General features: G+C 50.6%; 1 protein-coding gene across 1 annotated transcript in view; it reads right to left on the minus strand.

Annotated features, from left to right (window-relative positions):
* The window catches only part of RAB10 (RAB10, member RAS oncogene family), a 42,081-nt gene extending 30,127 nt beyond the window's left edge, over window positions 1-11,954 (minus strand). The window contains exon 1 of the mRNA XM_088481721.1: window positions 11,629-11,954. Within this exon, the coding sequence (XP_088337847.1) occupies window positions 11,629-11,755 (127 nt within the window). The 5' untranslated portion in view covers window positions 11,756-11,954. The remainder of the gene's footprint in view (window positions 1-11,628) is intronic.
* Between the last annotated feature and the right edge of the window lie 1,363 nt (window positions 11,955-13,317).

Below are 13,317 nucleotides of genomic sequence, written 5' to 3' on the forward strand. Positions count from 1 at the left end.
TAAGCACTGTGCTCGCTTCCATGCATCTGGCCCATATTACTATTAGTGGAATAAGCACTGTGCTCGCTTCCATGCATCTGGCCCATATTACTATTATTGGAATAAGCAGTGTGCTCGCTTCCATGCATCTGGCCCATATTACTATTAGTGGAATAAGCAGTGTGCTCGCTTCCATGCCTCTGGCCCATATTACTATTAGTGGAATAAGCTCTGTGCTCGCTTCCATGCATCTGGCCCATATTACTATTAGTGGAATAAGCACTGTGCTCGCTTCCATGCATCTGGCCCATATTACTATTAGTGGAATAAGCACTGTGCTCGCTTCCATGCCTCTGGCCCATATTACTATTATTGGAATAAGCAGTGTGCTAGCTTCCATGCATCTGGCCCATATTACTATTAGTGGAAGAAGCACTGTGCTCGCTTCCATGCACCTGGCCCATATTACTATTAGTGGAATAAGCAGTGTGCTCGCTTCCATGCATCTGGCCCATATTACTATTAGTGAAGAGTATTCCAAATGAAAAAAAAAACAGTATGCAGATTATTTAACCACTTTGATGCTATACAGACTGTCATGTAAAACCTGCCCAGCAGCGGAGTGCCCCTGGGATTATAACGTGCTGTATTATAGCTATGTCGTTATCTCCCAACCTTTGGTCAGATACACAGAATTACTGTAATACAAACATACGGCTGAATTAAAGAAAATTCCCAAACACATGAAGACACATCTTTAACAAAAAAAAGAAGGAATCAAAAAATGTTTGCAGTCGCTCATGCGCACTGAGTCAGCGGGGCGGAATAGTCAACGTTTCTCGCCACACCCTGTGACACAAATTACAGTGCTGCTTACATTGGAATTTGTATCCATTACAGACAACTCAATCACAGGAAAATTCAAATGTTCTCACTCATTTCCTACTGCTAAGAGCAGGGAATCCAGCCACAAGCAGAGCGCAGCCACGAGGACGCTATTGTAAGACCTCTGTACAGCGGAACGTTAGGGGATGAACAATGTATATAGTCCAGACATTCCTTAGCAAGGACATCACTGGCCAGGGAATACCCAGCATTTATTTATAGCAAACTCTGTATAACGCGGCACCAGCTCCTACATTTCCCAAACCCCGGCCCACCACCCCTGCAGGTCTACTCTGCTCTCTGATGGGCTTTCAGGCTCATTTCCCCGGGCTGTCCGTGCACGACAGCTTCCCGTCCATGTAGGTTATAAAGACCGAGGTGTAATGACAACTGATTATTACACTACGGAGTCCGGCCACAACAGGCATGTTATCTAAGCTTTGTTCCCTGGAATGGGTATCGCATCCTGAAAAATAATAATGCTGCATGCACCAGGCAGAGAGTGATGGGGGCTATTTTGGGTTTGCTGTGTGTCACTATGTCTCTTGCCGCCATAGTGATGCTTTATTATACAGTGGAGCAAGAAAGAGCAGCGTCATGGAGACTGGAGCCAGCAGATCCGCCAAACGCTGCCGGGAGCTATGCAGGGGCTGCTGACTGGGCCTACATTGCTGGGGAACAGCATCAGAGACTACTTATATGGCATGTAATGAGACCACATGAACTGGATCTGCAATGCACGCTGAGGTCAGAGGAGAGTCTCACCTCATTACAGTAACAGCACCTCCAGGCAGAGCCTGACACACACAGCACCCCAGCACTATTCACAGAGGACTGTACAGACACGGTATGCAGGGTCACATATATTACATCCATAGCACATTATAACATCATTATCCAAGGCAGAGGTTCTCAAACTCATCCATTACAGTCCATGTATTAAGGTGACTTAATTAGTACCTCAATTTGATTTGACCATCTAGACTGAAGCATGGATATCCTTAAAACCTGGACTGTTAAGAACGGAGTTTGGGAACCTCTGATCTAAGGGAAACTATACAATTAAACAGAAAAGAAAATCCATATGTTATTTATTATACACGCACCCCCACAGCCCTGTGCCCACCTTCCATTGCGGTAGAGGTACAGTACTACCCTACACGCCAAGAAGCAGTTGTAAATGTTTCATTTCCCGCAGACACACTCCAATGCTGGCTGCTGAGGGGTGAAAGGCTCCAATGTGTCCAGCCATGCATATTTGGCTACTGGCTGTTACGTGCCAGCGACTCTCAGGCCTTGTCTAATGGCAACTGGTGACTACAGGATGTACAGATCCTATAAGCAGATTAGGGGGGAGGCAGACAATGGCACCTGGTAGAGGCTGTCCAAATCCCATCAGCATACATTAGGGGGGAGGCAGACAATGGCACCTGCTAGAGGCTGTCCAGATCCCATCAGCATACATTAGGGGGGAGGCCGACAAAGGCACCTGCTAGAGGCTGTCCAGATCCCATCAGCATACATTAGGGGGGAGGCCGACAAAGGCACCTGCTAGAGGCTGTCCAGATGCCATCAGCATACATTAGGGGAGGCAGCTAATGGCAACTAGTGACTAGAGTCTGTGCAGATCCTATCAGCATACATTAGGGTGAGGCTGACAATGTCCCCTGACTAGAGGCTGTCCAAATCCCATCAGCATACATTAGGGGGGAGGCAGACAATGGCACCTGCTAGAGGCTGTCCAGATCCCATCAGCATACATTAGGGGAGGCAGCTAATGGCAACTAGTGACTAGAGGCTGACCAGAGCCATCAGCATATATTAGAGGGGAAGCCGACAATGTCCCCTGCCTCGAGGCTGTGCAGATCCCATCAGCATACATTAGGGGGGAGGCAGACAGTGGCATCTGACTAGAGGCTGTACAGATCCCATCAGCATACATTAGGGTTGCAGCTAGATGCCCTTCACCAAACGGACCCTGACATCATAAGTTACTATCCACGTGGACAGAGTGGGAATAGTAACCTGTGGTTAGCGAAGCGAGGCACTGTGCCTGAAGCATGGCGAGCAAAGTGAGCCCGCAATGGTACAAATTTCTACTACTGGTGGCCAGATACTACAGCAGAGACTAAATAACAGCGCTGCCAGGGCATGGAACCGCACTCCCACCCTCCCAGTCACGTCCAGGTCCTTAAGCTGAAGGGGAAATAGGATTAACCTGTACTTTAGGGGGGGAAGCAGACAATGGAACCTGCTGACTATGGGCTGTACAGACATTAGGAGGTAGCCGACAGCACCTACTGACTAGAGGCCGTACAGATGAGGCCCAAGAATAAGCATATATTAGGAGGAGGCCGACAACATCACCTAGTAACTAGAGGCTGTACAGATCCAGCAATCAGCATATATTAGGAGGCCGACAATGGTACCTAGTGACTAGAGGCTGTACAGATCCAGCAATCAGCATATATTAGGGGGAGGCTGACAACATCACCTAGTAACTAGAGGCTGTACAGATCCAGCAATTAGCATATATTAGGAGGCAGACAACGGTACCTAGTAACTAGAGGCTGTACAGATCCAGCAATTAGCATATATTAGGAGGAGGCCGACAACGGTACCTAGTGACTAGAGGCTGTACAGATCCAGCAATAAGCATATATTAGGAGGAGGCCGACAACATCATCTAGTAACTAGAGGCTGTACAGATCCAGCAATTAGCATATATTAGTAGGCTGACAACGGTACCTGGTGACTAGAGGCTGTACAGATCCAGCAATCAGCATATATTAGGAGGAGGCTGACAACGGTACCTAGTGACTAGAGGCTGTACAGATCCAGCTATCAGCATATATTAGGAGGAGGCTGACAACGGTACCTAGTAACTAGAGGCTGTACAGATCCAGCAATCAGCATATATTAGGGGGAGGCTGACAACATCACCTAGTAACTAGAGGCTGTACAGATCCAGCAATCAGCATATATTAGGGGGAGGCTGACAACATCACCTAGTAACTAGAGGCTGTACAGATCCAGCAATTAGCATATATTAGGAGGCAGACAACGGTACCTAGTGACTAGAGGCTGTACAGATCCAGCAATCAGCATATATTAGGAGGCCGACAACGGTACCTAGTGACTAGAGGCTGTACAGATCCAGCAATCAGCATATATTATGAGGAGGCTGACAACGGTACCTAGTGACTAGAGGCTGTACAGATCCAGCAATCAGCATATATTAGGAGGCCGACAACGGTACCTAGTGACTAGAGGCTGTACAGATCCAGCAATCAGCATATATTAGGAGGCTGACAACGGTACCTAGTGACTAGAGGCTGTACAGATCCAGCAATCAGCATATATTAGGAGGCCGACAACGGTACCTAGTGACTAGAGGCTGTACAGATCCAGCAATCAGCATATATTAGGGGGAGGCTGACAACGGTACCTAGTGACTAGAGGCTGTACAGATCCAGCAATCAGCATATATTAGGGGGAGGCTGACAACGGTACCTAGTGACTAGAGGCTGTACAGATCCAGCAATCAGCATATATTAGGGGGAGGCTGACAACGGTACCTAGTGACTAGAGGCTGTACAGATCCAGCAATCAGCATATATTAGGAGGCGGCTGACATCACCTAATGACTAGGGTCTGTACAGATCCGACCAATTAGGCACCGGGTGACTGGAGTCAGTACAGAAGCAGCCCACCAACTAGCATACAACAGGGGTAACAACTGCACCACGGAGATGAGGACAGGGACAGCTGCGCTACAAGAGACACTGCGGAGGGGCACACTGACCCTCTAAAGGACAAAGTAACATTGCAATTGAAAAATATTTTTTGTGATTACTGGTCTACAGTAATCTCCAGCAACAGGACAAACCCCTCTGCCGCTCACAGCTGGAGCATCAGTGTTACACGAGCAGCACCAGGTATACAACGGACTGAAGTCAGGAGAATGGGGCGGGGGTCATTTGATATCTTCTACCCCACATCCACATGCCAATAAATAATTCAGCAACATGCTATTGTTATAATCCAACATGAATACTCCTGTAAGAACTGCGCAGAAGATACACCGGGCAGAAGTAACATCAATTAAGATCAGGGCAGGATACAGGGGGGGTGCAACAGGGACGGTCGTCACGGGCCCCCCACAACTAGCGCAAGCATGGGGTGATCCTGAGTACTTAGAACCTCCCGTGAAAGACAAACACCCCCCTTACAGTGGGAGAAGTGGGGGCGGAACCAATATGGCAAGCCCAGTCCCCATATTACCCACAAATCACAGCATGAGGGGGCGGAGCCTAATGATATGAGGTGCCCGCCCCCATTACCAACCTGCAGCTGCTGCATGGAAATGCAAGTGTATGTGTACTGATTTATTGTGTATATACTGTATGTGTTATTGTGTGCATACTGTTGACGTGTTAGTATCTGTATGTATATGTGTGTTAGTGTGTATGTAACATATACGCTTGCCACACACAAATATATATATATATATATATATATATATACACACACATATGCAGAAAAACAGCACTCAAACACCAGAGTGATTATTAAAAGTCCATACAATGTACAGCGACGTTTTGGGCAGCTGTGTGAAGCTCGAGCTTGAGAAAGGGCACATAGCTGCCCGAAACGTCGCTGTACATTGTATGGATTTTGAATAAACACTCCAGTGTCAAAGTCCTGCGTTTGCCCCTGCCCACATAGGGTCGGTGTGGTGACCCTGCCGAGGCTCCGTGTGGCTTGGTGGGGGCCCGCACAAGCCTCAATCTGGCCCTGAATAAGATTACTTCTTACATACCCACACAACAACGGTGTAAAGGGAAAGTAATCAGGGAAGATGAAAGCATCCTCCGTGTCTACACACTGGCCAAGGCCATATATAGTGAGACCGGCACTGCCAGCTGGGCACACATCTCCTATATACACTCTCACGCTGCCTGGCACATGCAATTCCCCACCTCAGGCGGCAGCACGAGGGGAATCACTAAAGCCAATCTCCGATTGATGTTTCCAGGGGGGCACGGTGTTACCTTATAATGTAAAATGAGGTTTCATTTCTGAGCATAAGTAGAGGAAAATGCTAAAATTACATTTGTGATTCTTCCTTTAGCAACTTTTAAGCAGTGAAAACAATCTCCGGTTATTCCCCAGCCGCCAACGTTTACAGGAATAGTAAATAGAGATACTTGTGTGGGCTATAGTAAGGTTTATATGTGAATGACTACGGATGTAATAATACATTAGAGGATACAGAACACTGGTGGCACTATGGTGATCTGCAGAGGAGCCCGGGTGATGACTAGGGGGTGCCTGATACAGTGTTACCCACAACACACTGATCTCATATACATCACTGTGTTAGTTATGACAGGACACTAGATCCAAGAACCAGACTCTTGGCAAACAATTAAGATATACGCCTATAAGAGCTGAAACACATAGTATCACTTGGTGCTGACTTCTCAGCAATGTTCAAGTGTCCTAAGATACGAAGACATGATCTGGGTACACACCAACTTGTGGCTCTCCTGCTGTTGTGAAACTACAAGTCCCAGCATGCTTTACCAGTTGATCAGTGGGAGGGTATGCTGGGACATTTAGTTGTACAATAGCTGGATAGCCACAGTTGAACCGGCCTGCAGTATATGATCTGTCGTGCGATATATCGTTCAGACGCGGACCGGAACGAGCGTGTTCCCACCAGGTTGTTTAAGCGGGGCACCGCGCCTTGCTGGATTTTAAAGGGGCAATATGCGCCGTTCCCTTTTAGCGGTGCCCCGCTAAAACAGCCTGCCCCTCCCATGGGCTATAGTGTCCAGCAGTAACACAACTACCTGTGTGTGAACACAGTAGCCCAGACCATCATGGTGGGACAGGTGATCACACGTCATATCTGTGTGCTATGTGACCAGGACAAAGGGCTCGTTGACCAATTATTAGAAACTATTGACAAAGTGACAACTGAACCTAAAGACGACGACCATTCACAGATCTATGTATGACCATGTCTGGGGAAGACAGACTGACGCAGACAGTCTGAGCACAGTAACAGATCGCACAGGCATCTGCGCCTATCAATACTGAATGAGACCGTACTGCAGTGTAATATTACATCTACACTATAAGTCACCACGTGGATTCCTCGTACTGTGATGCGACGCGCAGGGAAAACAGCGCTGATCTTCTGCGAGCGCTGGGACTACTCTCGAGTTGTCCCACATTCTGTGCTACACTCCCGGGTACGCGAGGACTCCGAAGCCCCCACTGTGAAGTGATGGTACACAATAACACAGCAACCGTAGTGTTAACCAAAATGGGACAAGTTCCCTTTAAGAGCAGAGCAGATTGACAGCAGCGATCCATATATTACACAGAGCGGGGGCACAGGTTATTTTTATGCCATGATTCCCATAGTGACGGAAAGGACATGACTGCAGCAGCTCGCACAGGCTCAGTGTTATCATGCGTTCTTCATTCCTATGCTTTATGCTTCATAGGAAAGGAAATGGCAGCACATTCTCTTCTGGGACCCATGTGAGAGGACTCGTACCGTGTGTGCACACCAAACTGTTATTACAGGCAATCACTGCAGACATACACTAAGGGAACAAAGGATGGGGCGGCCCTGGCCAGCAATGTACAGTGGCCTCCGCTGCATGGGTCCCCCATAACTCGTACTCGAGCACAGCTGCCGCAGGACGGGTGATCCCTACCTGCTGCTCCCTAAGGGTGCGGGGACAGATCTCCTGGGCCTTTACTAAGCAGTGCGAGCTATATGGAGCCTCTGCATACCTGACACTGGCATTCTCTGCACTACAGGCCTAGACATGTGGCTCTCACTCAGCCCGAGGCAGAACTTGGCATTCCCCTCAGCGGCCCTTCATGCGTCTCGCTGAGGCCTGAGTGATGGGGGTACAGGGCTTCTGATGAGTCAGTGTCAGTCTCCCCGATGTGCAGACAATGTTCTATTACCAGCTCTCAGAGAGTACAGGAGAACGCGAGGCGTCCTAGTACTTCCCACTGCACCATGTCAGGACAGGCTTAGTGACAAGGCCAAACCGCTGTGATTACAGCCCTACAGTTATCACATGCGAGTGTAGACGGACAGTCTGAGGGGTACGGCAGCCTAACCTTCATCCCCCCTAATGTGCAAATCAGCTGCCAAGCACATATCACCCGCGGAAAACAAATTATAGCGTGCAGTTTTGCAGATACGCTGATGTACTGGAGCACCGCGCTAAATCTCATCATCGCTGAATATACGGTTCAGCCACACTATAAATTAGGGTATTCAACATGCAGGCCTCCAGCTGCTGTGGAACTACACATCCCAGCGTGCCCTGCCAATTTTACGCCTGAATATCAAAACAGAGGCAGGGCATGCTGGGGTGTATAGTTCCACAGCAGCTGGAGGACCTCGTGTTGAATAACCCCGTTGCAAATAGAATCACGGAGACGGCAACATGTACATCTAATTTGTAGTTAGCAAGGAACGTCCGACAGACAACCCAATAACTCCCACTAACGTTTTCACTCCATCTGCAGACAGACATCCTGGACAGCAAATCCAGGCGCTTCCCTATAAATGCAGCCTAGATGCGAGGGAAGTATGTACACTCTGTGCCATTGCAGAACCCGATGTGTCACACGCTCCACCCCTATTGGCCAGGAAGCATAACACTGACTGTCACAGAGCTCCCTTCTGAACTTTGCTCCTTTTATCAGTAATGACTTCCAAAATGATGAGATGAAGTCACCAAGCCACGGCCTTATTACATCTCAGCCAGCGCAAACAGCCCGGGGGTCACAGAGATGATCCTGCAGCCCATCGGGGACGCAGCGCTTCACGGGAAGTGATGAGTGTGACATTCACGGTCACGGAGGGTGTTTCTTGGTTTATGTCACCAGCAACAATAAAACTACATCAAACAGAAAAAGTCACACAGCCATGCCAGCTGTGCCACCGCTAACACCTCCCAGCAACTAGCGGTAGAGGGTTGTGCGCTCCAACGTGGCTGCGCACGTTTAAGCGACCTAGGCTTTGAGGAAATATTGGCAATAACAGTAATGGTACATTACATACGCGGAACGCCGCAATGAACGAAATGTGCACAAGGAAAATATAAAAGTAGTCTGACTGATTGGGGCTACTCAGTAAGGCGCGGTAATTGATACAAAGGCAGCCATGCACTACACTACCGGCACACAGGACAAGGCTACAAATCAGTGCGTCCTATTTTCTCTTACGGCAAAGCGGCGTCAGAACAGCACTGAGGTAAATGAGTCGTGTATTAAACGGAACATATTGTCAATCTTATACAATCTTCACCAAACCCGAGACACACACAGCTGTCACCACCGGCCTTGTGTAATGCTGCACAGATAACTCATCTCAGATCTATGGGGTACAGACACAGCGGCACAGAAAGCACCTGGACTGATAGTCAGCTCTTGTGTCTTGTCAATGCAATACAGATGAATATATATAGAGCAGGAAGCATACAGAGAAACATATCATATGCAAAATCTCAAGTATAGTATGTATTTCATTTACATCTCAAGGTGTGCACGGAGTACATAGATATAAACCTGTAAAACACTTACACAACATCAATGTAATACACGTAATAGAGCAAACAAGGAGTGTATCCCACACTAATAACCCATGTCCCTGGGTGACAATGAGTCGCCCCCTACAGGGGAATACACACTGAGCCGGTGTCATGGTTATGCCAGAGTATGACAAATGAAATGTAACAATTAGTCACCAATCAGGATTGTGGCGTCTGCCGAGCTGCATGACAATTACAGCGCTGATTAGGAGTGTGACATGATCCCCACAGGTTATACACAGAAATGCACATTATCAGCCATTTGGGAGACTCTGGACAGACCTCCTGAACCTTTAATCTACAGATATTCTATGTTATTTGCTACTATTCCTGACTTGCCAATAGTAGTGGTGACTATATAGAGTAACCTAATGACTCTCCATGCAGGCCCACACTACACAAATTGTCACCTCATAACAGAGTCCACTGGCCGGCGTCTCCCCTTTAAATAGAGTCCAATGGCCCATGTCCCCCCTTTAACCAAAACCAAGAGCTAACGTCACCCCTTTAACCAAAACAAAGGACTGGTATCACTCATTTAAACAAGACAAAGGGCCGATGTCACCCCCATAACTGTGCCTTCGGCCTGTGTCTTACAATGTTGAAGATGTTGTTACCGTTACCAAGTGTAACATTCCTGAGCCCCATAACTTGGGTTACCCCAGTACTGAGCCCTATTGTAGAACCCCCGGCCTGCCTTACCAGTGGTGGAGATAAACGTGGTTTTGTTTAAACACGGTTACTGAGCCTATAGTCTCTGTCACATTCCTGAGCCCCCATACCCTGGATTATGCCAGTACCATATTATTGAGCCCCTGGCATGTGTCCTACCAATGGTCTTGAGAAGGGTGGCTTTACCAAATTACTGAGACCCCAAATAGTGTGTCAGCCCTATTGCTGAACTACCCACACTGGACCTAGGCCTGACTGACCAGCGGTGTAAATGAAGCTGGTGTTACTCCATTCCTGAGTCCCCAAACTGCCTTACCAATGGTGGCTGAAGGTGTTGTCACTTCATCACTGAGCACCCCTACCTATGTGCCACCTCATTACTGGGCACCTAATACTGTAACCCCAAATATTGAGCTACCCAGACCCTGTGTTACCCCATCATCAAGTATCTTATTGAGAAGATGCTGCTACCCCATCACAGAGCATCCAGCCTACATGTAACCCCAGTACCGATCTCCAGGCCTGTGTCTTACTAATGGAGAAGATGAAGGTGGTGGTAACGTATTGATAAGTCCCAGCTAACTGTCACACCATTATCGTACCCCAGCCAATTTCAGAGGCCACAGACCTATGTCACCCCATTACCAAGCACTCTGCCTCTGTGTCACCCCATTTCAGAGTCAACTGCGCTTCAAACCCCATGTTACCCTATTGCTGTGCCTCAACTTGCCCTACCAATGGTGGGAATGAGAACAGTGTTACCACATTAGTGACCCCATTATCTATTTATGAACCACAGTCCTGTGTTATTACACTATGGAGCACTCAGCCCACTGTGGAGTGTGTCTTAATAGAGATGGAGATAAAGCTGATATTAGCCCATCACTGTGTACTGCAGCCACCGTGACAGCCCTTCTCTGAGCCCCGACCAATGTACCCCCAGCATTGTGCCCCGGTGCAGCCCCATCACTCAGGCCCAGCCCCGATGCAGCCCCATCACTCAGGCCCAGCCCCATCACTCAGGCCCAGCCCCATCACTCAGGCCCAGCCCCATCACTCAGGCCCAGCCCCATCACTCAGGCCCAGCCCCGGTGCAGCCCCATCACTTAGACCTGGTGTACCTCCATCACTCAGGCCCTGCCCCAGTGTACTCTCATCACTCAGACCGGGTGTCCCCCATCACTTAGGCCCGATGTACCCCCATCACTCAGGCAAAGCCCCAGTGTACACCCCATCACTCAGGCCCAATGTACCCCCCCATCACTCAGGCCCAATGTACCCCCCCATCACTCAGGCCCAATGTACCCCCCCATCACTCAGGCCCAATGTACCCCCCCATCACTCAGGCCCAATGTACCCCCCCATCACTCAGGCCCAATGTACCCCCCCATCACTCAGGCCCAATGTACCCCCCCATCACTCAGGCCCTGCCCCGGTCTCCCCCCATCACTCTTACCTATAGTGGAGATGAAGGTGGTGTTGAAGGCATCGTCGGAGAAGCGGAAGAGGACGCAGGTCTTGCCCACCCCCGAGTCCCCGATGAGCAGCAGCTTGAAGAGCAGGTCGTACGTCTTCTTCGCCATGGGCCCTGTGTCCGTGTCGCTGCCTCCGCCTGGCACCCCCTGTCAGTAGCAGCCGCCGCTCGGCGGTCTCCTCATACACGAGGCCTCCTCAGCACAGCTCACACCGGCTCCTGCGCTCCGCTATGGGCCTCGCCGCCGGGAGACTCCGGACAAAATGGCGGCCCCTCCCCCAATGCGCGCCACCTGCCGCAGCGGCAGCCCGGGGAGCGCGCACGCCGACACGCCCATACTCCGACGCCGCCGGGGCGCGCACGCACGCTCTGTACTGTCAGCCAGTGAGGAAGAGCGCGCACGGTGTGGCTGGTACCCGCTGCCTAGTGACGCCGCCGCTCTCACTCAGCTTTATTGTACAACTGGGAAACGGACAGTGACAGGCTGCACTGCTGTACACTACATTAGTGTCCCCCTCCCTCTGATTGTCACACTGATCACTGTCCCCCCTGCTCCTGTGTGTCACACTGATCACTGTCCCCCCTGCTCCTGTGTGTCACACTGATCACTGTCCCCCCTGCCCCTGTGCGTCACACTGATCACTGTCCTCCCTGCCCCTGGTGTCACACTGATCACTGTCCCCCTGCCCCTGTGCGTCACACTGATCACTGTCCTCCCTGCCCCTGGTGTCACACTGATCACTGTCCCCCCTGCCCCTGTGCGTCACACTGATCACTGTCCTCCCTGCCCCTGGTGTCACACTGATCACTGTCCCCCCTGCCCCTGTGCCTCACACTGATCACTGTCCCCCCTGCCCCTGTGCCTCACACTGATCACTGTCCCCCCTGCCCCTGTGCGTCACACTGATCACTGTCCCCCCTGCCCCTGTGCGTCACACTGATCACTGTCCTCCCTGCCCCTGGTGTCACACTGATCACTGTCCCCCTGCCCCTGTGCGTCACACTGATCACTGTCCTCCCTGCCCCTGGTGTCACACTGATCACTGTCCCCCCTGCCCCTGTGCGTCACACTGATCACTGTCCTCCCTGCCCCTGGTGTCACACTGATCACTGTCCCCCCTGCCCCTGTCCGTCACACTGATCACTGTCCCCCCCCTGTCCCTGTGCCTCACACTGATCACTGTCCCCCCTGCCCCTGTGCCTCACACTGATCACTGTCCCCCCTGCCCCTGTGCGTCACACTGATCACTGTCCCCCCTGCCCCTGTGCGTCACACTGATCACTGTCCTCCCTGCCCCTGTGCGTCACACTGATCACTGTCCTCCCTGCCCCTGTGTGTCACACTGATCACTGTCCCCCCTGCTCCTGTGCGTCACACTGATCACTGTCCTCCCTGCCCCTGTGTGTCACACTGATCACTGTCCTCCCTGCCCCTGTGCGTCACACTGATCACTGTCCTCCCGCCCCTGTGCGTCACACTGATCACTGTCCTCCCTGCCTCTCTGTGTCACACTGATCACTGTCCCCCCTGCCCCTGTGCCTCACACTGATCACTGTCCTCCCTGCCCTTGTGTGACACACTGATCACTGTCCTCCCTGCCCCTGTGCCTCACACTGATCACTGTCCCCCCTGCCCCTGTGCGTCACACTGATCACTGTCCCCCCTGCCCC

Source organism: Taudactylus pleione, unplaced genomic scaffold (genome assembly GCF_031769625.1).
Source record: "Taudactylus pleione unplaced genomic scaffold, aTauple2 ptg000277l, whole genome shotgun sequence".
NCBI classification, from domain to species: domain Eukaryota; kingdom Metazoa; phylum Chordata; class Amphibia; order Anura; family Myobatrachidae; genus Taudactylus; species Taudactylus pleione.